This window comes from Rutilus rutilus (genome assembly GCF_951802725.1).
Source record: "Rutilus rutilus genome assembly, chromosome: 20".
NCBI lineage: Eukaryota > Metazoa > Chordata > Actinopteri > Cypriniformes > Leuciscidae > Rutilus > Rutilus rutilus.
In genome coordinates this window covers 22277127-22297957 of record NC_140225.1, presented here as the reverse complement: position 1 = coordinate 22297957, position 20831 = coordinate 22277127, and the positions used below count along the sequence as shown (strand labels likewise).

Below are 20831 nucleotides of genomic sequence, written 5' to 3'. Positions count from 1 at the left end.
ATCATAGAGGTTTAAACCTTGAGGTTGAATCATTTTTCATTTTTAGGTGAACTGTCCCTTTAATTGGAGAGCAAGGGCCTTAGACTTTTAATTCCAGTATTTGTATTTGATTGATTACGTAACTTATTCATGTCCTTACAAAACACATAGAATGTGGAATAGAGCCTGAGCGTGAGACTATTTCCATTGTCCATTAATCAAATGTGTTTTGACTATAAGCAGTGATCCTGTTGTCCCCCAAAACGGTTGATCTTTGAATAAACACATTAGAAATATTACAGAACACACCGGTAGTATTTTCCCCTGGCTGTGTAAAACACTACTCAAGTGTGTGTTGGCCAGAATAAATTGAGATCTGCAGACAGTGCTGGCCTGGTTTTCATTTGAGATAATGATCAGCCTTAGGATTGTTAAAAAGGGCTTGTAGAGGTCAAGACAAGATTTGACTTTATCAGAGTTACACAAGATTCATTACTGGTTTAATTTCGTTAATTGGAAGTTAAGGGTTTTGAAGTGTTCTGAAGAAGACAGACTTGCTCGATCATATCAGAGATCATCTGTCGAGGCGGAGGAGGTTAACCTAAAGAGATTCTCAGTGACTCTATCGGGTTAATTAGATCTCTGATCTTTCTGTACCACACTTCTTTGAAACACTTTAAAATTCATAGATGATTTTGAGTTGTAGAGCACTGTAGCGTAATATAGTGAATAGATCAGCACTGTACACTGAAGTTATATAATCGTTATATTGTATACTGAAATAGCAGTTCAAAAATATGTCATTATTTGGCCTTTTAGTGTTTGCTCATATAAAGTTAGAGATTTAAATAAAACTTAGGTCCACTTTCCTGCAGAAAGTTTATTCCTCCAACCTTGATCAAACTCACCTGCCTGTAAATTTCATGTAATCCTGAAGACCTTTGGTTCGTCCGAAATCGCATACTGTTCAAATTTGAATTTACTTTGCTTCCGTTTGTATTATGTCAGGGTGTCTAAATTCTGTCCTGGAGGGCCACTGTGCTGCAGAGTTTAGCTCCAACTTGCCTCAACACACATTCCTGAAAGTTTCTAGTATGGGTGAACTGCGTTTTTTCACCCTTGAAGGGCACTTCGGGAAAGGGACGTCACTTGTAGGCGTGTTCCAAACGAAAGAGAACAACTGAATCCCTTCCACAATTCCGTTAGTGAAGGGAATATGTAATGGTCTCTTCAAGGAAGTAATTTAATCATTTATGGTCATGTTTTGCCTTTCGGAATGAGTAGGTCATAGGGATGTTCACTTCCGATTGGAATTTGTCAAGTAAGACCTTGATTAGCTGGTTCAGGTGTGTTTAATTGGGGTTGGAGCTAAACTCTGCTGGACAGTGATCCTCCAGGAGGAGGATTGGACAGCCCTGTTCTATATAGTATGACTATGGGTTGTATGAATAAAATTCAGATGTACTACATCTACCATGTTGTTACTTTCACGTGACCTACTAGTGTCAGTTGTAGTAGTTCATCCGGGTACTTTTCGCCTATATTTTTTCAATGCTATGTATGTAGGGAAGTATTGGCTTTCGGACGCAGGGTATGATTAGCTTGTTCAGGTGTGTTTGATTGGGGTTGGAGGACAACTCTGCTGGAAAGTGAACCTCGAGGGCCCCCAGTTGAGTTCCCCTGCCCTAACCCAAAATATATGGTTTATGCACAACAAACTTTTGAATTTGGTAAAACAGGTTGCGTTGCTTCTGTTTCAGGTCTTTTGTATGTGCTTCTTTAAATATAGAGCTGTTTTACTCAAGATACCTGGTAAAGAGAAGTGCTCACGCAATCAGCACATGATCAGCTTCCCGGGTTCGATTTTCAATACCGGTTCACAGTGAATGAATGCAGTGAACTCCATCTGTGCATGTGCTGAGTTTAGCGTGCATGTGGGAACGCAGTTACGCATTTTTTAACATTTGCATTGTTGACGATTACAGCATTTCACTAGATTTGTAATGAGACGAGTTTGTAAACTTTAAATAAAAGCCAAAGGGTTTATCTCTTGCATGTATAGAAATTAGAACGAATTATGAAAGTTTCATTTATTTTTCAGTACATTTGTTTTACAATATATGGCTATTACTGTCATAGGAATAATTTTATAACATTATCATATTAGTATTATGTAGTGTAATGTGGACTGAGACACTATATCACAACTAAAAAGAGGTTTGAGTCCCCTTTAAAGTTCAGATACAAGTCACTGCACAGACTTTTTCTTTTTGAACACTGAATATGGGTTGGAGCTCTCAATTTTGAACTCTCAAAGTGCACCAGATTGATGAATTTAACTTTAAAATGTACAAAATTCGGAAACACTGTAACCGATGTCCATCGCTTATGCATATTGATATCTAAAAGTTTTTTCTTCTTCTCACTAACATTTGGGTATTAAAATGGAATCAGATGCCATCAAAATAACTTGCCTCATTTAGTATACGTGGTTATATGAATATGCAAATTAGCCCCGCCTCCACTCACTCACACCAGCTCAGCGATCCACTCGTTGACGATCACACGTTGATGTGATTGGTTACAAGGTAGTTTGTGAAGTCAGAAACACCAGTGATTTCAAAACAGGTTTTTGAGACTGTCTTTGGTTCACTTAAGTTTCAAGGAGAAAATACTCAGAAATGGTGTTGACTTATGAATTTACACATGGTTGGTCTTAAAGCATATTAAAAACAACACATAGACATATACAACTGTGGCGAGCAGCACGAGGCCAAGGGCCGTGAGAGAACGGCGTGAGGCCGGTGGTGTGATTGCTGATGAGCGACACCTGCGCGACGCACCGGTCTCGTGTCTCTCACGGAGGAGCGGGGGCATAAAAGGAGGAGCGACGATAGTGAAGGACGAGAGAGAACCAGGCCTGGACTGTTTTATTTGATGTTTTGTTTTATTATGTGTGGCGGCAGTCGTCCGTTAGGGACTGCCATCTTTACTTTCATTTTGTGTTTATTTACTTGTTAAAGTTTTTGAACGTTCGCCGGTTCCCGCCTCCTCCTCCCCACAACAACATACTACATTACAACAACATTGAAAGCTTTACTTTAAAAGTCCATTGATATTGCTGGCAGTGCATACTGGCGTTAACACTTTCTCCGTCAAACTGGTGCGATGAGACCTGTTTTCCTCTGTTCATGTGAAGCCTATTAAACTTAATTTGTGCAATGAACATTAATGATATCTCAATTGTGCGACTTGAGTAGTGTTGTGTGTTACTTATCTTAAGTGATCAATAGATTTGCATTGAAATAGGACCCAAACCATAGAAGATCCCAGAAATGCGTTCTGCATTTGTAAGCCACCCTTGTTAAAGAGCACAGAACAGTATTTATTCGAACTGTTCTAGGAAGATTGCAACAGATTCTGATGAAATACGCTCACCCGAATGGGTGGGAAAATGTCGTTTGATAATCGTTCTGAAGCTCGCTGTGATTCACGTTGCATAATAAATCCGGCAGACAGGTGCTTTTTGTTGTAGGAGGTTGAGATGGAAGGAGCCATCAAGTCTTGGATAAACACGCAAGATTATGGCAGCGATCTCCTTGGCTCCGGCCCTCCGGTAATCCGTTTTTCTGATGTGACGATCAAATGTATCTCTCTTCCTCCAGTCGAGTAAGCTGGCTTAATGGGCAGAGGAACCTTCTCGTCTAAACATCTTCTTAATGCAGCCTGTGCACGTAGGACTCTGTAGGTTTATTTCTGTTTCTCTGCCCTAAAGAGATTACAGCAATGATTGACAGGCCTGGGTTTGGCTAATGAGGATGCGCTCTTGAACGTTAAACTTGTAGCGGTGCTAGAGTTACTAGATAAATTGTTGTTAAATCAGACTTGTTTTATTCTACAGATCTTTGTTATCCTGTGGGTGTTTTTTAGAAACCCACAAAGCTGATCTGCTTAAACCAGGAGACAGATTTATGACACCTACAAGAAGTATTTGGACACTTAAAAGGCACTTTTTTTTTATGTGTTGACTGTTGTGAAATCCATTTCCCTTTCCCCTCCCCCCTTTTTTTAAATAGGCGAAATAGGCTTTTATAAAGTCACAGATACAAATAGAATACAAATAAAGTCACAAATACAAAAAATTATATAATTTTCAAACAAATTTGTTATCTAATGCAGTGACATTTTAAGTGTGATTTGACTGGCCTCTGTATACTACCATTCAAAAGTTTGGGGTCAGATAGATTTTTTACAAGAAATTAATATTTTTATTCAGCAAGGATACATTAAATTGTTCAAAAGTGTCAGTCAAGACATTTATAATGTTACAGAAGGTTTGCTTTTTGCTGTTTCACAAAAATATTAAGCAGCTCAACAGTTTTCAACATTCATAATAATATAAAATATTTCTTAAGCACCAAATCAGCATATTAGAATGATTTTTGAAGGATCACGTGACACTGAAGACTGGAGTAATGATGCTGAGAATTCAGCTTTGGATCACCGGAACACTGTAAAAAATTTGTTTTAATTTAAATTTAAATATAATTTAAAATGTCATCTATTCACTGTAAAAAATGTCTAACCTTCCCAACTCAAAATTTTCTAGCGACTGGTCACATCAACATTTTTCAATTGGCCCAACTGAAATTCTGTAAATTATCAAATTACAGAATTTCACTTGGGCCAATTGAAAAATTTAGATGTGACCAGTCGCTAGAAAATTGAGTTGGGGAGGTTAGACATTTTTTACAGTGAATAGATGACATTTTAAATTATATTTAAATAGAAAACAGTTCATTTGAATTGTAATAATATTTCATAATATTACTGTTTTTAATGTATTTTGATCAAATAAATGCAGCTTAGTATGTGCAAGAGATTTCTTTCAAAAACATTAAATAATTGTTTTCCCATATTAACAGAAATACAGTGATAAGCAAATATAATCATCATTACAGGGAATTTTAAAGTTGATATTTACAGAATACATTTTATTTTATTTTATTTTTACAGAAAAAATTATGGAAATTAAAGACCCCCTTTGGTGAAAATCAAGTTTAAAATGTTGTATATCTATGTGTTTTATTTTATTTTATATTCTATAAGACAAACCATGTGCAAAGTCATAAGTCAACACCAGTGCTGAGTGTTTTCTCCTTAAAACTGCTGTGAAAAAACAGTCTCAAAAAAGCAGTTTGAAATCGCTGGTGTTTCTGACGTCACAAACTACCTTGTAACCAATCACATCAATTACTCTTTTGAAGGACATAATGGGATTTTTTTTATGACCACAGAGAGTCAGGACCTCGGTTTAATGTCTCATCCGAAGGACGGTGCTTTTTGACAGTATAGTTTCCCCATCACTATACTGGGGCGTTAGGACCCACACAGACCACAGGGTGAGCAGCACCCCCTGCTGACCTCACTAACACTTCTATTAGCAGCTAGTTTTCCCAGGAGGTTTCCCATTCAGGTACTGACCAGGCTCAGCCCTGCTTATCTTCAGTGGGCAACCAGTCTTGGGCAACAGGGTGATACGGCTGCTGGCAGCATTTAGCGATATAGCGGGTGAATTGTGTATATAAAGATGTTATGATTAACTAATAACTATATGTCTTTCTCCACTGACGTTCTATGTTGTTTAAAACAAGAATACTGATTTTTAAAAGGCAGCTGACTGACTCTGAGATGGCGAATGGGAACATGGTTTGTGTAACATTAACAACGCATTATTAGCTGTTGAGCGATACATAAAACGCATTGTCATTCAACGCATTGAGTTGACCAAGTGGATCTCTGAACTGGCGTGAGTGAGTGGAGGCGGGCTAATTTGCATATTCACGGATTCACATATTAAATGAAGCAAGGGTGTTGAGTTACATTCAAGCTATTTTAAGGCATGAATAAAGATTTTTCACATGAAAAAAAGTTGAAATATGTAATTTTGGTGATCAAATTATTGATTACAGGGGGACTTTAAATAAATATTAAAGCCTTTGAAATTTCAATAAAAATGTTTCTAATTGTTGTCAGATATTACAGCTATAAATTCCTCTTTGTGAGTGTGATCTTTATAAAAGGATTGTCTAATAATCACAAGTAATTGGGAACGCTATTGAAATTCATAGGTCAACATGCATAGGAACGTCGATCATTATTTGCATCATTTGTTATAAACATTAACAACGCATTATTAGCTGTTGAGCGATACATAAAACGCATTGTCATTCAACGCATTGAGTTGACCAAGTGGATCTCTGAACTGGCGTGAGTGAGTGGAGGCGGGCTAATTTGCATATTCACGGATTCACATATTAAATGAAGCAAGGGTGTTGAGTTACATTCAAGCTATTTTAAGGCATGAATAAAGATTTTTCACATGAAAAAAAGTTGAAATATGTAATTTTGGTGATCAAATTATTGATTACAGGGGGACTTTAAATAAATATTAAAGCCTTTGAAATTTCAATAAAAATGTTTCTAATTGTTGTCAGATATTACAGCTATAAATTCCTCTTTGTGAGTGTGATCTTTATAAAAGGATTGTCTAATAATCACAAGTAATTGGGAACGCTATTGAAATTCATAGGTCAACATGCATAGGAACGTCGATCATTATTTGCATCATTTGTTATAACATATCAATAAGTTATGTCTTGACCTGTTTAGATTTGTAAGGGCCGACAGCAAGTTCATTTTGATCCAACACCGGAATTATGTTTTTCTAGTGCTCGTGTAGCAATTATGGGTTTGCTCTTTTGGCATGATGAAACGTTGGGTTATGAATGCAGGATGGAGTTCATTGAGACCGAGAGCGATAGAGAGAGAGAGAGGGGGAGAGAGAGAGAGAGTGATTTACTGCGGCAGGGCAGACAGCAATTCTCTCTGGCATTTGGATCTACTCCGAGAACCTGCGAGTCATCAAAGTGTCAGGTCACGTTTTTGATGGAATCTCTGACACATTGGGAATAAAAAACAGTGCGCTTGGAGAGCCTCTTCTTTGTATCACCAGTATCCCATGGCACCATTTTAAGTCCTGTCATAAAAATCATGTTTCACCTCACTGTATTGAACAAGATATTTGTTGGTCATGTTTTTATCCTTTGAGATTCACATCCTGCATCATATATTGTGCTGCATTGTTTGTGTATCTTGTAGGGCTGTCAATTTAACACATGCATTTAGTATTATTACTTTAATACAAATATAAAAAAATAATGCAGTTGATCATGACACCTGACCTGCCACCTGACCCCTAATATATGATGATATGATATGGTTTTGATGATATGGAAATAAAACAATTTATCAACATTTGAAGCCAGTTTTTATATTTATTCTTAAAATATGCATTTTTTATATTCATATTCTATTGTGATTAATGAATCAGCAGTAATGTATTTAATCAGTTGACAGCCCTATATCATCTTGTGTCATCTGAAGAATTAGATCTATATTGATGTGATTGAATGTATGCCAGTGTATTTAATATTTTTCTAACTTTGTTTTTTTGTAAATCCAGGAATGGGCGGCAAACAATGAGACAAGGCAGCAGATCGAAGACACAGTTTTGTACGGCTACTACAGTAAGTACTAAACGACACTGGTCTGGTGAAGTAATAAAAAATTGTCCTTACCTTGCGGTTTAGAAAGTGTACTGTTCGTATTCCTTCATCATCTGCTGCCCTTATTGTTCAAGCTTCATTGTGGAAGCCGGCACAGTCCAGTCTGCAGCTCGTTGTTAATGTCCATTGACTTGGGTTATAAATTACGGGATGCTCATGATCTGACATCAGCTTACAAAAGCTGGCAGTTAAGTCGCTGGACGGTTTTATTTGTGCGAAACCGTCTTGGTCAAATCAAGCTAAAGTGAGTGCAGTTTTCAGCTGAATAAATCTCTTGTCTGCGAGGGTAAAAAACCGCATTAGTCAGTGACCTTTTCCGTGAACAAGGTCGGAAGGACTCATGAACGTGGTTAAACGCATCTTTTTTGGAACTGCATCCTCTCTTTATGACTTCATAGCATTAAATATATCTCAGTGACATGCATGCACGCTTTAATTGAGTCCTCCATTGCTTCCACTTTAAATAATATCTTTTAGGAATGCTGAAAGCTGGGACAAGGTAACATAAAATTGAGTTATGGCACAGTAGCTTGATTATCATTTGAATTTGCATTTTGCAAACAGATGCTGCGCAGAACAGGCCGTCAGTAGTAGAGCGGCACGGCGTCTGTTGAGCAGTGCCAAATGCGCTAGAGACAAGCTGTCAGCCAATCAAAAACCCTCACTTCCATCGTCAGAAAAGCATCAGAAGATTAACGATGACAGTGCAGGTAGACACGCCGCAAATCCCCTGTCCAGCTGTCGGCCTGTGTTCTCCAAGAACGAAACGAGAAATCTCAAAATCGATTAGATATACTTTGACAACAAAACTTCTGTTTTCAGGAGAACTTTGGAGTGATTTGTGTCTGAACAAGGGGAGGGAAATTAGCTTTATGCTGTTTTTGTACATTCGCAATGCATTTACAGGAAGATTTCTGAGTGCAGGGTTCGTACAAGGTGCTTAAAGTACTTGAAGTAATTAAATTTGACTTTTTGAAATCTAAGTCCTGGAAAACCCTTGAAAACAGCCGTATTTACAAAGAGGTGCTTGAAAAGTGCTTGACTTATTTAAATACAACATGTATGAAATAAAAAATTTTCGAAAAAACACCAATACAATCTTTTCACGCAAAATTAACACTGCAGCCCGTCTTATAAATCCCCATCAGACCTTTTATCGATAAGTACGCCATTATTATAATATACAATTTTATTTATATGAGTGAATATATTCAGTGTGAAACATCAATTGAGATTTGATTGGATCATGAAAAGTACAGTATTATATTATTAATGCCACTTATTAAAGCATACATCTACATTGCTATAATTGCTCATGATTATGGTTAAGGGTTTGATGCTTTTTACTTTTGACTTTTGACCAATAAGCAATCACAACCACCCAGAACATCCTATTAAAGAACATAAACTGCATAGCAAACCACTGGCAAGTTCAGCTCACATAAAATTTTCATAAAAATCTAGTTGTTTAAAGGGCTAGTTCTGTCATTTTTACTCATGTCGTTCCAAACCAATGACTTTAATTTTTGTGCGGAACGCAAAAGATATTTTGAGAGAAAAATATTTTTCAGGTTTTTTTTTTCCATATAATAAAAGTCAGTAAAATTGTTTTTATTCCCACTGACTTTCATTTTATACTCAAAAACAGTTGAAACATTCTTAAAAATAAGTAGTTTTGTCTCTTTATTTAATCAGCACAGCCTTGGTATTGTCAGCAGAACAGAAAAGTTATTCCAGATTCAAAAAAAGTTGAACTGATAAATAGATGCGATTCTACCGGTAGACATTGAGAATATGAATAGTCGATAAACTGCGTTTTATTAAGAAAATTCCACAGAACACTCGTTCATACTGTCCTTTTAAACCCACAACTCTGTGTTGTTTAACACTATTCTTATGATATCCTCCCCATGCTTTGTTTCCCATGATGCACCTCTTCTCCCTTTGCTGTGGCATCTACAAAGGGTTTGATTGCCTCATTTCTGGGTTTCCTGGAAGATCAGGGGTTGTACCATGCTGACTATCCTCAAAGAGACGAGAGAATGCTTTATTTGTACATCTGAAAAAAAAGAAAGAAAAGGAAACCCCACCGTTCAAGTGATTCTGGTGTGCTGTGTGGTCCTCTGTGCAGGCATCATGCGTGGAGGTGGAATAGATGAAAAAACGAGATACTGGTGACTTTGAGTTTGTGGAGAGATAGCTGTCTGATGGTGTGTGTATCACAGCCTCAGCTGCAGAACGATCTGTTCACTAGAAAGATGGTTACCGGGGGCAAATGCATTGGCTTTGAAGACCTGTGTGTGGAAGGGGTTTGAGTAGATGTGAACGCTGTAGAGTTATACTTGTGTGTGCTGTGTTACGTCTGAGTCATTTAAAAGACAGGTGTTGGGAAGCTAACTTTTAAAGTAAATTTCTGTAAGAAAGACTTAATACATCTTTTCAGACAAACCTAAATTACTTTGTGCCATCTTAAGATGCATTAATAGAAATCAATATCTTGGGATATTCTAAACACGTGATTGGGGAACTTGGCAAGTTGCAACGCTGCTCTTAAGCTTATGGCCTTCTATCATCAGGCATTTATTCATTTAGCAAATAGTTGCATATGTTCATGTAGCAGATGACAAAGCAAATTCAACACTATCATTTTTTCAGTAAAAAGAGTGTGTATGTGTATGTGTATGTGAATGTGTATGTGTATATATATACACATACACATACACATATACATACACACTCTTTTTACTGAAAAAATGATAGTGACGAATTTGCTTTGTCATCTGCTACTGTGTGTGTGTGTATGTATATACATATACACATATACACATACATACACACACACACACACACACACACACACACACACACACACACACACACACACACACACACACACACACACACACACACACACACACACACACACACACACACACACACACACTTAAACAAGATATGTAATATTTAAAATACAAAAATATTTCAAATAAATTATACACATAATTATACACAACATAGAATAATTTATATATGTTACATATATCACATATGTTATAATTATGTGTATAATTTATTTAGTGTATTTATGATATGAATGGATAGATTTTGTGATATTACAAGTAATAGTTTTAGTAATATTTCTTTAATTTATTTGTATTTTATACATGTTTTAAACATATTTATTTGATATTTATACACTATAAAGTGGTCTAAAATTAATGGGAAAACCATTCAATCTATTGTCCTTTTAAAAATAGAATTCCATTAGCAGGTAAAATAATATATATTTTTAAAAGAATACGTTTGTAATACATTTAATACATGTAAAGGTTCAAAATGCTCAGTAGCAGATGTTTGAGTTTGTGATTTTTGTGTTTTGAGTTTGTGCACAAATGTGGACACACACGGTATATGCATGGAATTACTCTTGTGCAGTTTCCTGTATTTTCATATTCAACATGCCACAGTCATTGAGAGTGCAGGGCTTTATTCAGCGGAGATTTACTGTTTGCTTTCGTATTCCTGATGACAAATGTTTGTCTTTCTTTTCGTTTGCTCTCGAGCTCATCCCGCTGTCCTCTCGGGGATGGACTCGGAGAAGAACAACTGTCTCATCCAGAGAAACGCAAGCCAAGCTGGAGGAGGAATAAAAACAAATTTGAATCTTTCGCAAAAAAGTGTGGTGTCAACGCCTCTCAAGAGCTCATCCAGAAAAGTGCCTTTGTTCTCAGGAAAAATATGCCACACGCTGTTTTTCCCACCAGCCGCCATTAACACTCAGCCATCTGAGCTATTAGATATTTGCATTAAAATCACCTGCTGCAGTGAAGTCTAACAGTAATTAATAGATTGTCCTCAATCAATAGCTGCGTCCCGCAAGCTGCTCCCGCGGTCTCTCACACACAGGTCGTTATTCTGCGATTAAGGAATGTATGTATTGTTTTCTCCATGGACATAACTGCAGTGCCTCAAACGGAATGATCCTGCTGCTTTTTTTTTCTTCCTCTTGGTGGCATTTTTGCTCTGCTGCAGTTCTTGAATTAGTCGCATTGATTGCGGGCCGCCCCCCTCCCTCCCTCCCTCCCTCCCATCTCCGCATCATGTGCAGAAGAGATTTCCCAGCAGCCTGTAGGTGGAGATCAAGCTCCATCTATCACAGCAAGAGCCGAATCCAATGCATTTGAGGAGACTGGCAGGTCAAAGCCTCAAAGGCTTCTTTACAAAAGCCGAATCTGAGATCCCTGTCCGCCCATGTCTGTGCAAACGGAATAATTACAGCGCTAACTTTATCTCGGGCGCAGTGTGTGGAAGTCACCACAGACTTGTCCTGAAGGAGGAAGAGATGGCTTTCTTCTGAAGTAGTTGGACTCTATAGACTCGGTTGTAATTATTTTATTGTGGTGCATTGTCAGGTGCACAAATATTCAGCATTTTGTGAGAGGCGTAATTCGTATCCCAACGTGAAGCCCTCTCAATATCAACTGACATGCTAAACAGCCCCTTTAAGAGCTTTTTTTTTGCTTGTTACAGCCACTCCGTTTTAATCAAACTCTGCAGTGCTGTGTCATGTGTTAAGTTGAAAATGGGGTTGTGCTTTGTGTAAGACAACACTTTAGCTGTAATCATGTGACTGCTTTCAAACCCTGAAACATCTTGGTTCAGCAAATCTGACAGTGAACTTCATAAATCCTAGAGGAAGTCTACATTTCCTCGTATATGTGTACTGACAGCTCTTTTCCTGATCTTTTATAAAGTGTAATCTTTTTAAAGTCTCTTTTAAAGGGTTGCATCATACATTTATACACATTTTCCCATGTTGGTCCACAGAGCAACAGGCTGAAACCCCCAGAGCCCTCTAAATAAGTAAATGAGTGGATTTTATTATGTTCTAACACTTTTTTGCATGTATTCATCTGTACATTTGAAGGCTGAAGGAGGGCTGAGGTTTGCAGATGCAGTCCTCCTAATAATCACACATTTCACAAACCATGAGAATGCATGAATTTGGGAGTATATCCAGTGCGCATATGCTTTCATGTAGAAATCACGATTCATTGTCTCTATCTATCTATCTATCTATCTATCTATCTATCTATCTATCTATCTATCTATCTATCTATCTATCTATCTATCTATCTATCTATCTATCTATCTATCTATCTATCTATCTATCTATCTGTCTGTCTATAAAGATACGTTCTATCGTTCTATCTGTCTATCATTCTGTCTATCGTTCTATCATTCTTAATATCATTCTATCATTCATTCTATCGTTCTGTCTATCGTTCTAACATTCTATCATTCTTAATATCTGTCTATCGTTCTGTCTATCATTCTATCATTCTATCATTCTGTCTATCTGTCTATCGTTCTGTCTATTATTCTATCGTTCTGTCGTTCTTTCTATCTTTCATCTAACTATATATAATTTTTGTATACTTGTATACTTTGTATACTTATACTTAATACTTGAGACTTGCTGTGTATATGTATATATATATATATATATATATATATATATATATATATAACTGCTGTAAATTGTGCACACTTAAGAAATAACACTGCACAGTTATTAGTCAAAGAGACCCAGTGTGAGCATAAATGTGTTTTTTGGCTTGCTCTCTGTTCTTCGTGCATGTTTCAGCATGATCGCTAATGGAAAGTGCAAGTCACTGGTGGCGCCCAACAGCAGCAAACACTGACAGATTGTGCATTTATTGAAGTGGGCAGCTGTGCATGGTGCAAGGTCCTTGAACCTGCTGAGATGAGAGCTCAGGCCAAACCGTATACAGGAAGGATTCAAATGTCGCCCCGCTCTGCCTGCCATTAATGCTCAGCCCAATTTCTGAGAGGCGCATCATGGTGCCTGTGCCTCGTGGCGGGGATTTTGATGATCGGGACTGGGATGGTAAACCAAGATAGATTGCGGCTGAAGCCACCATCCAAGACATCCCTGGAGATTAACCTCGTAGGTTAAGTAATTAAAGGGAAAATATATATTTGTTCAGATGGCCTGGGGCCAAGTCCTTGGGCAGCATTTCTATTTAATGTAGTGTTCTTTAGAGTGGACAGCCTCTACCTTGAGGTTTGGCTGCAAAGTACAAGGTTAAATAGAAAAGCATCCCTAAAAGTCCCTGGATACATCCGGCATCTGGAGCTTAAAGGCTTCCTATCATCCAGCCTGGAGTCTGTTACCAATCCATGTGTTTGTTTGAAATGTCAAGACTGTTTAAAAGCTGAAAGCTTTCCTGAATTTTAACTTGAAGGTTTTTGAACTTTCATATAAGGATACCAGAAAGTGTGCGTTTGAGTCTGTAAGATAATCAGATCGACCTGTCGAGGAGTCACAGAGGTGTCCAGCTCGGTGCACATTTAAACTAGGACAATTAGACTAGGCGTTCGCTTCTTTGCTCGCCATCCATCCATCCATCCATCCATCCATCCATCCATCCATCCATCCATCCATCCATCCATCCATCCATCCATCCATCCATCCATCCATCCATCCATCCATCCATCCATCCATCCATCCATCCATCCATCCATCCATCCATCCATCCATCCATCCATCCATCCATCCATCCATCCATCCATCCATCCATCCATCCATCCATCCATCCATCCATCCATCCATCCATCCATCCATCCATCCATCCATCCATCCATCCATCCATCCATCCATCCATCCATCCATCCATCCATCCATCCATCCATCCATCCATCCATCCATCCATCCAGTCTGCTACCCCAATTCAAATACCTGGAATTGAATTGTAATTGAAAAGGATTCTTCAGTTCAGTCCTGAATGGCGCAAAATCCGGGTGAATGTAACCAGCTCTCTAAAAAAGGGCTGACAACCATATTCTGCTGCTTTGTGACTACATTCTGAATATTGTCTGTGTTAATGCAATACTTATGTATAAAACATCTTGAATTTGCAACACGTGAGTTCCTTTGTCGGCATTAATCATTTAAAGGCAATATTCAGCAAATGCTCCATAATGCTGCATTTGAAAGCATATTTAAAGGCATGGGTTGAGAAGGGAATAAACTGTGAAATCAATTCAGGAAACAGTTTGGAGTGCCAGTCTTCAGGGTCCGTGCCTTATTCTGTAACGTGTTGCATGAAGATGATCTTACCTCCCTTTTGTGCTATTTTCACATTAATTCACAATTTGTGACTTGGATTACACCACCTCTTCAAGAAATTGATGCCGTTTTCTCTTCTGTAAAGATGGCAGAGGAATCCCATCGAGTCTATGCACCCCATGAAGGGTACAGTGCTTTCTTTTCAATCAGATGTCAACTATTCTCAGCTGCAAAGTGTAAGCGATGCAGTACAAATTCTGACATTTCTTTCTCTTCATTTTTTCTTTCCTGGCTTTCAAGCACTCCAATAATAATAATAATAATAATAATAATATATTACTTTGGACAATGATTCAATGCAAAAAAGTTTTGTATTATTTTATTTCCTAAATGATGCAATGAAATGTGCTGACAAATTGATTCAGATTCCAATTTATCAGTGCCGGTAGTAGAAGTGCAATTTTTCTTCCTGTCAGTTACCATAAAATTAAATCAAATCAAATTCAAGAAATCAATTGGAGATTGAAAGACAGTCACAAATTAGTTCTGAATGATGCACAACCATGTTTTATACTTCTTGCAAGAGCTGGTATCATGTCTATCTGTGAGTCCATGTTGTTTGTTTGCTATTATTACCCTACTTGCTGAAGGTCGCATCTCTGCTTGATTGAAAAAGCAGAACATTGTTCTTGCATTCTTTTTGCATTGGTTTGATAGTAACATGTGCTCTGTCGAAGTATCTTCCTGTGAAGATCACTGAACGCCAGTCTCTTCAGACGTAGCGCTGTATTACCATCAGTATTCTTGCAATGCCTCCTGTCAGAGAATGTTTGGCCCCGAGAGGTCAGTGCTTCTAACAGCACAATACGATTGAAAATTATTGCCTGTGCTGATTTGTAATCCACAGGCCTCGCGTAGGCCAAGAGGCTTCGCAGACTGCTAATTTTCAATCTGGTGACAATCAGTTCCAGGTTCACCGTTGAGTAGAGTAGACGCCTCCTTCACATAAACCACCTGTGACATGCGAGCACGCTTGGAGTTTAAGTGTGTATCTCCAAATGAATAGAGGAAATTTTTGGACAAACCTGCTTAACCTTTTTTAGTGTTCAGTGTTTGGCCACCTGCCCAGATAAAAACAAACTTCCTGTAATGAGGGTCTATTGGTTTAAACTATCATAAAAACTATTTAAGGAATGTTCTAGGTTAACTACAGTACAAATTATTCTGACTTGTCCTTCAGATTGTAAAAAACAAAGGGAAAATGTGTGTAGAGTAATGCACTTACAATGGGACTAATGTGTACACATGTACTGGTGGATTTTAAAGGCAGTAATGTGAAATAATTAGTAATTTTCTTATGTAATTTTTAGTTAATATTTTTAGAACATGATGATGATATTATTATTATTATTATTATTATTTTATTTATTTTTTGCTATGCGAGCTCTACAGTGGTCTAAATAGTCCTTTAGAAATAGGACATTTCTGGGTGGATACATTTCTGTTTAACATGTTACTGACATAATTATTGTGCAGTGTGTGGACTTCATGTGAACAATGCAATGGATAACTATCTGTAAAGCACCGTTTATCGAAAGTAATCTGCATTCATAAGAATTGTGTGGGATTTACATCATTGGTACATTGGTAGCATGGATCCAGAATTTAATTTACCCTTAAATTCCCATCTCAAAAGGACTATTTAGACATCTTTACAGCTAACAAAGTAAAAAAAAAGACGCTCTCTTTTGGATCTCTGTCTTGGCAATCAAGCAACCTTTGGCATTAACTCATGATTTTCCTTGGAAGAGTCAAGATGTGGCATCTTCGAACCAAACTGTCCTGTTAAACTTGACATCTTAAGTGTTTGTTCTCTACCATCACTTACAAGCATGCACCAAAACAACAGGATCTTCCTATTTTATTGTCATGAGTGTTGAGTGTCGGTCTCTCTGTGGAATTTGTCTCTTTTCACAGTCTGAAGGATGTCTGATTCACTGTGATTTCACTGTCTGATTAGCTCTCAGTTCCTACACATACTTCACATACTTTTGAAAACCCAGCGTTTAGTTGATCGTGATAATAAGCAGCACTCATTTTTCTCAGCTGTAAACACGATGGCTTTTTTTCTTCCATGTGGGGATTTGGCGTCACAACGGCTTTGTTTCCAGGTGGACAATTAAAGGGACATTGTGTAGGATTTTCTCCCATCTAGCGGTGAAATTGTATTTTGCATTCAAACGAATAGTGCTCTCCAGCGCCTCGCTTTTTCAAATGCGTGTTGCATCTACGGTAGCCGTTATGTACCAAAAAGCTATGACAGGATGTCTTATAATAGCACTTCATCGAGTTTTCCTTCGAGGGAACTGGTTTGTTATTTCAAACAAGCTGCAACTTGACACAACGAACAAACGAATGTTACAGTTTTGAACAAACAAAACTTACAGCCTTGTTTTAGGGCCTTCTCTACTTTACTCAATAGCTGCTATTCATCAAAGAGCCTGTTTAACTTTTAACTATAAATGTTCTACTGTCTATATAATAAAGTACACAACCAAGCAATGAAAAAAAGCTTGTAATTAAGACCGTAACATTGACTTACCTGTCGAGAAGAAAGCAGGCAACTTCAGAGTCTTTTTTTGAAAGCTTTCTCCTGCATTAGCTATCCCGACATTAACCCTTGTTTTTTGTAATCTCCGGTCACGTTTCCTTTTAAGGTCTATTTTGGACTTTTTCGACGACGAGGACTCCTTATCCTTTGACTCAGCATTTGTATGGTCCTCCATTATAAATAACCGTGCAGTGCAGCCTTTTAAACTTGCCGCGGCAGTGACAAGCGCCTCTCACTGCTCTGCTCCTCCGCTTCTGCTGGCTTCAGTCACGTGACGCTGGCTCTGAACAAAAACGCGTTGTGGAAACGCGTTGGCCTAGTACCATTTGTCCCTCTCTGCTATTATAGTTTTTCAAGATGGCGGAACTACATGGAAGCCTCCGTGGACCTACCCGTCCCATGTATATAAATATAATAAATTCTTCGTTTACGACTCACGAGGATAAGTCAGATCATTGGCAGAGGTATTTGTACACCATTGAGGACATATTTATGAATAAAAATATTGATTTTAGTTAATAAAATACCTAAAAAACTACACATTGTCCCTTTAAAGACACATAGCAGACACATAGCACACACGTCTCTTGGAAATGTTGTAGTATTCATCAGATGATGACTTTGAAACTCCTGAATTATTTCCTATTTTGTGTACCTTATGCATCAGACGTTCAGCCAACGGTCCGTGGGTGTGGCGTCTGAGGCTGAGACAATGTCCTGCCTTACTTTTCGTTTTTTGTTCAACAGAAGAAAGGAAATCAGATGGGTTTGGAAAGACATGAGAGTAAACAATGACACTTTGGGAGAACTGTCCCTTTAAGATCATGTGCTATTCAAAGTGTTGCTATCAGCAACACAATTACAAACAAAATAAGCTTTAATTTAGCAAAAGTATATTGTCAGCAGCTATTGAGTTCTTCACAGTGCATTAGAGTTGTAAAGGAAAGAGCAAATTAAATAAACCGACTCTTCCCAGAAGACACACTTGCACATTTAGTTTTCAAATAACACCAGTGTTATTTTAGCTTGAAGGAATACGTAACAATTCAGAACTCTCTTAAACTAATAGCCATCAAACTAACCATACCCAGGAGATGAGTCTGAATTCTCAAGTGTGTTTTTACGAGTCCGAACTGGGTGTCTCGCAGTGGATTCATCTGCCCTCTCGTCTCCACACCTAAGGGGGAATTGCCAGAGTGCTATAAAAGGAATCTGAACTTAGTGGAGGACCGAGGTTGGTCGTTTAATAATTTAGCGCACTCTTCTTTTTGTCAGGGGGATTAATATGGTAAACTTTTCTCCCCAGTCAGGTGCTTTCCCATTAGATCTGGTTAGATTGAAATGGATGATCTGCAGCAGTGCAGTGCGGCCTATTCCCTCGCCGTGTTAATATTCATGTTGTTATGATTAATATTACCCACTGGTTGGGTGCCATGATCTCACAGTCTGGGGACAGAGAGCAAATATGTGTGCCACTAGCATTGGATGGTACTGCTTCATTGTCTGTAGGCAAACAGTCCATTGTTATTAGCCAAAACGATAACCTGTTGAAATGAATGCATTGCTTATGTCAATGTCCAAAATGGGGTCATGACATGGATTTTGTTTTTCATTGTTTTAATATATTCGTTGAGGTTCACTTATAATTTTAATATCAATTTTATTTTATTTTTGTGCGCAAAAATTATTGTTTTGAACCCTCATTTCGTTTTTTAACTGGCGACTCCTTTAAGGATTATCAGTAAATGGCCACTGTTATGATTGGCTTACATTACTGCATGAAAATAAATGTCAGTGCCCCCTTGCTCTCGTATGTGAGTAAGTGTTTTGAATTATCTAAATCAAATTTACAGACAAAGCTTTATGAAATTGAAACAGTTCTTTTAAATTGTAATAATATTTCACATTATTATAGTTTTTACCAAGGCTGGACAATAAGGACTACCCGATGGCCCGGGGCCAACGTTAAAGACTCGGGACAGTTGATGGAATTGTCACTTTGCCAGATTGGGCCAGTGCTGCGTCTTCACAAAAGTTTATCATTTGAACGTGTTTTTAAGTCTTTTCAATTTAAAGCTGCATTCAGTAACTTCGGGATTTCTTCGCTGTATTCTCGCTTTTTGCTCGCAGGTTTGTCTCTAGAGCTCCCCCCACAGCTTCGGAATAGATATTTGACAACACTGTTGTAAAAACTCGTTGGCTATTCTCAGACACCAGAGGCTAGCAGATCAACGACATCAAAGCAGATGGGATATTCTTTAAAACGTCTTCTTCATTCGGGTTCGAACAGCGTGAGGGAGTGCAATAATGACGGCATTTTAGCAGATTTCTTTTGGCCGTAAAGCAATTGTTTACATCGCGAGACCTGATATCACGCGATACTTCCTGACGCGGCGGCCGGCGGCCCGCCGGCTCAAAGTTGCAAGTGCGCATTTTCCGCTCAGGAGCACCAGGGGGGTGCAAAACGACCACCATTCAACCCGAAATAAGTAATATAACCATTCCAGTGACTCCGAAGCTGTTCAGTTAAGGTAAAAAAAGTTACTTAGTTCACCTTTAAACTTGCAAGTGATTTTAAACCATACAAGTGCAAGAAGACGTGAAAGAGAACTCAATTCAGTGCCTGCAAGCTGTTTTCTGTGCGCATGCACGAGTACTGAATTGAGTACTTGCGCTTGCACATAATAATGCATTCAACAAAAGTATGTCAAAATGCCATCTTGGTGAGTATCCTCATAAACATTTGGATTTGTAAATTTTGGTGGATTATTTGTTAGAATATGATGTTAAATGGGTCAACAGACAATATGATTACTACGTATCAATTGTTTTGTTAATAGCAAGCATAAACAAATACATACATACCGTTTCTGCATAAAGGTTATTAACCACATTTTTGTCAAAACTCAAAAAATAAAATGAACCTTAAAAAATAAATGTAAAAGTCAAACATAAGTAGTAATGATGTTGGACGGATGGACTTTGAAATGCATTATATTTTAACTTGCTTGTTCTTGTGAGATAGTTTGATAGTATCAATAAATGGTCTTTTTTGACTGGAGAGGAAGTTTTGAATGTATATCTACCTGCCCTTAAGATCATAATTGGAAAAAAACAACAGTGAATATGCAGTTCTCTTCATTCCTCAACTTTTCCCACTGCACTGATGGTAAATGCCTCCATATTGTGTTTGTTTGGCAGATTCTGAGAGAGCGAAACAGCTCTAATATGCTGTACGATAACACCATAGGCATTATAAATTCATGGGAAGGAGAGGAGCGGACACTTATACAGGGGCTACAAAGCTATTTTAGGCTGGAGGGGGGGTTATCTACAGCTAATGGATGTCTTTGAAGACAGGCCCAGTAAACCCGAAATAACTCCCGACCGAGACACTCTTGGCTGAATGCTTTCTTGAGGTGATAATGTGATTCATTAGCATGAGTCAGAACGTGAAACCAAACAAAAAAAAAGAACATAATCAGACAATCACAACCATGGTGGGCTCTCCGGTATAGGT

At 38.0% G+C, this 20831-nt stretch overlaps 1 protein-coding gene across 2 annotated transcripts in view; it reads left to right on the top strand.

The window, feature by feature from the left end:
- The window catches only part of lmbrd1 (LMBR1 domain containing 1), a 96278-nt gene that overhangs the window by 3920 nt on the left and 71527 nt on the right, over positions 1-20831 (top strand). For both annotated transcript variants that reach the window (XR_014625550.1, XM_084390747.1), the window contains exon 3: positions 7505-7568. Coding sequence is in view for 1 of the 2 variants with exons in the window: in XM_084390747.1 (XP_084246873.1) it covers positions 7505-7568 (64 nt within the window). In the remaining variant the exon portion in view is untranslated. The remainder of the gene's footprint in view (positions 1-7504; positions 7569-20831) is intronic.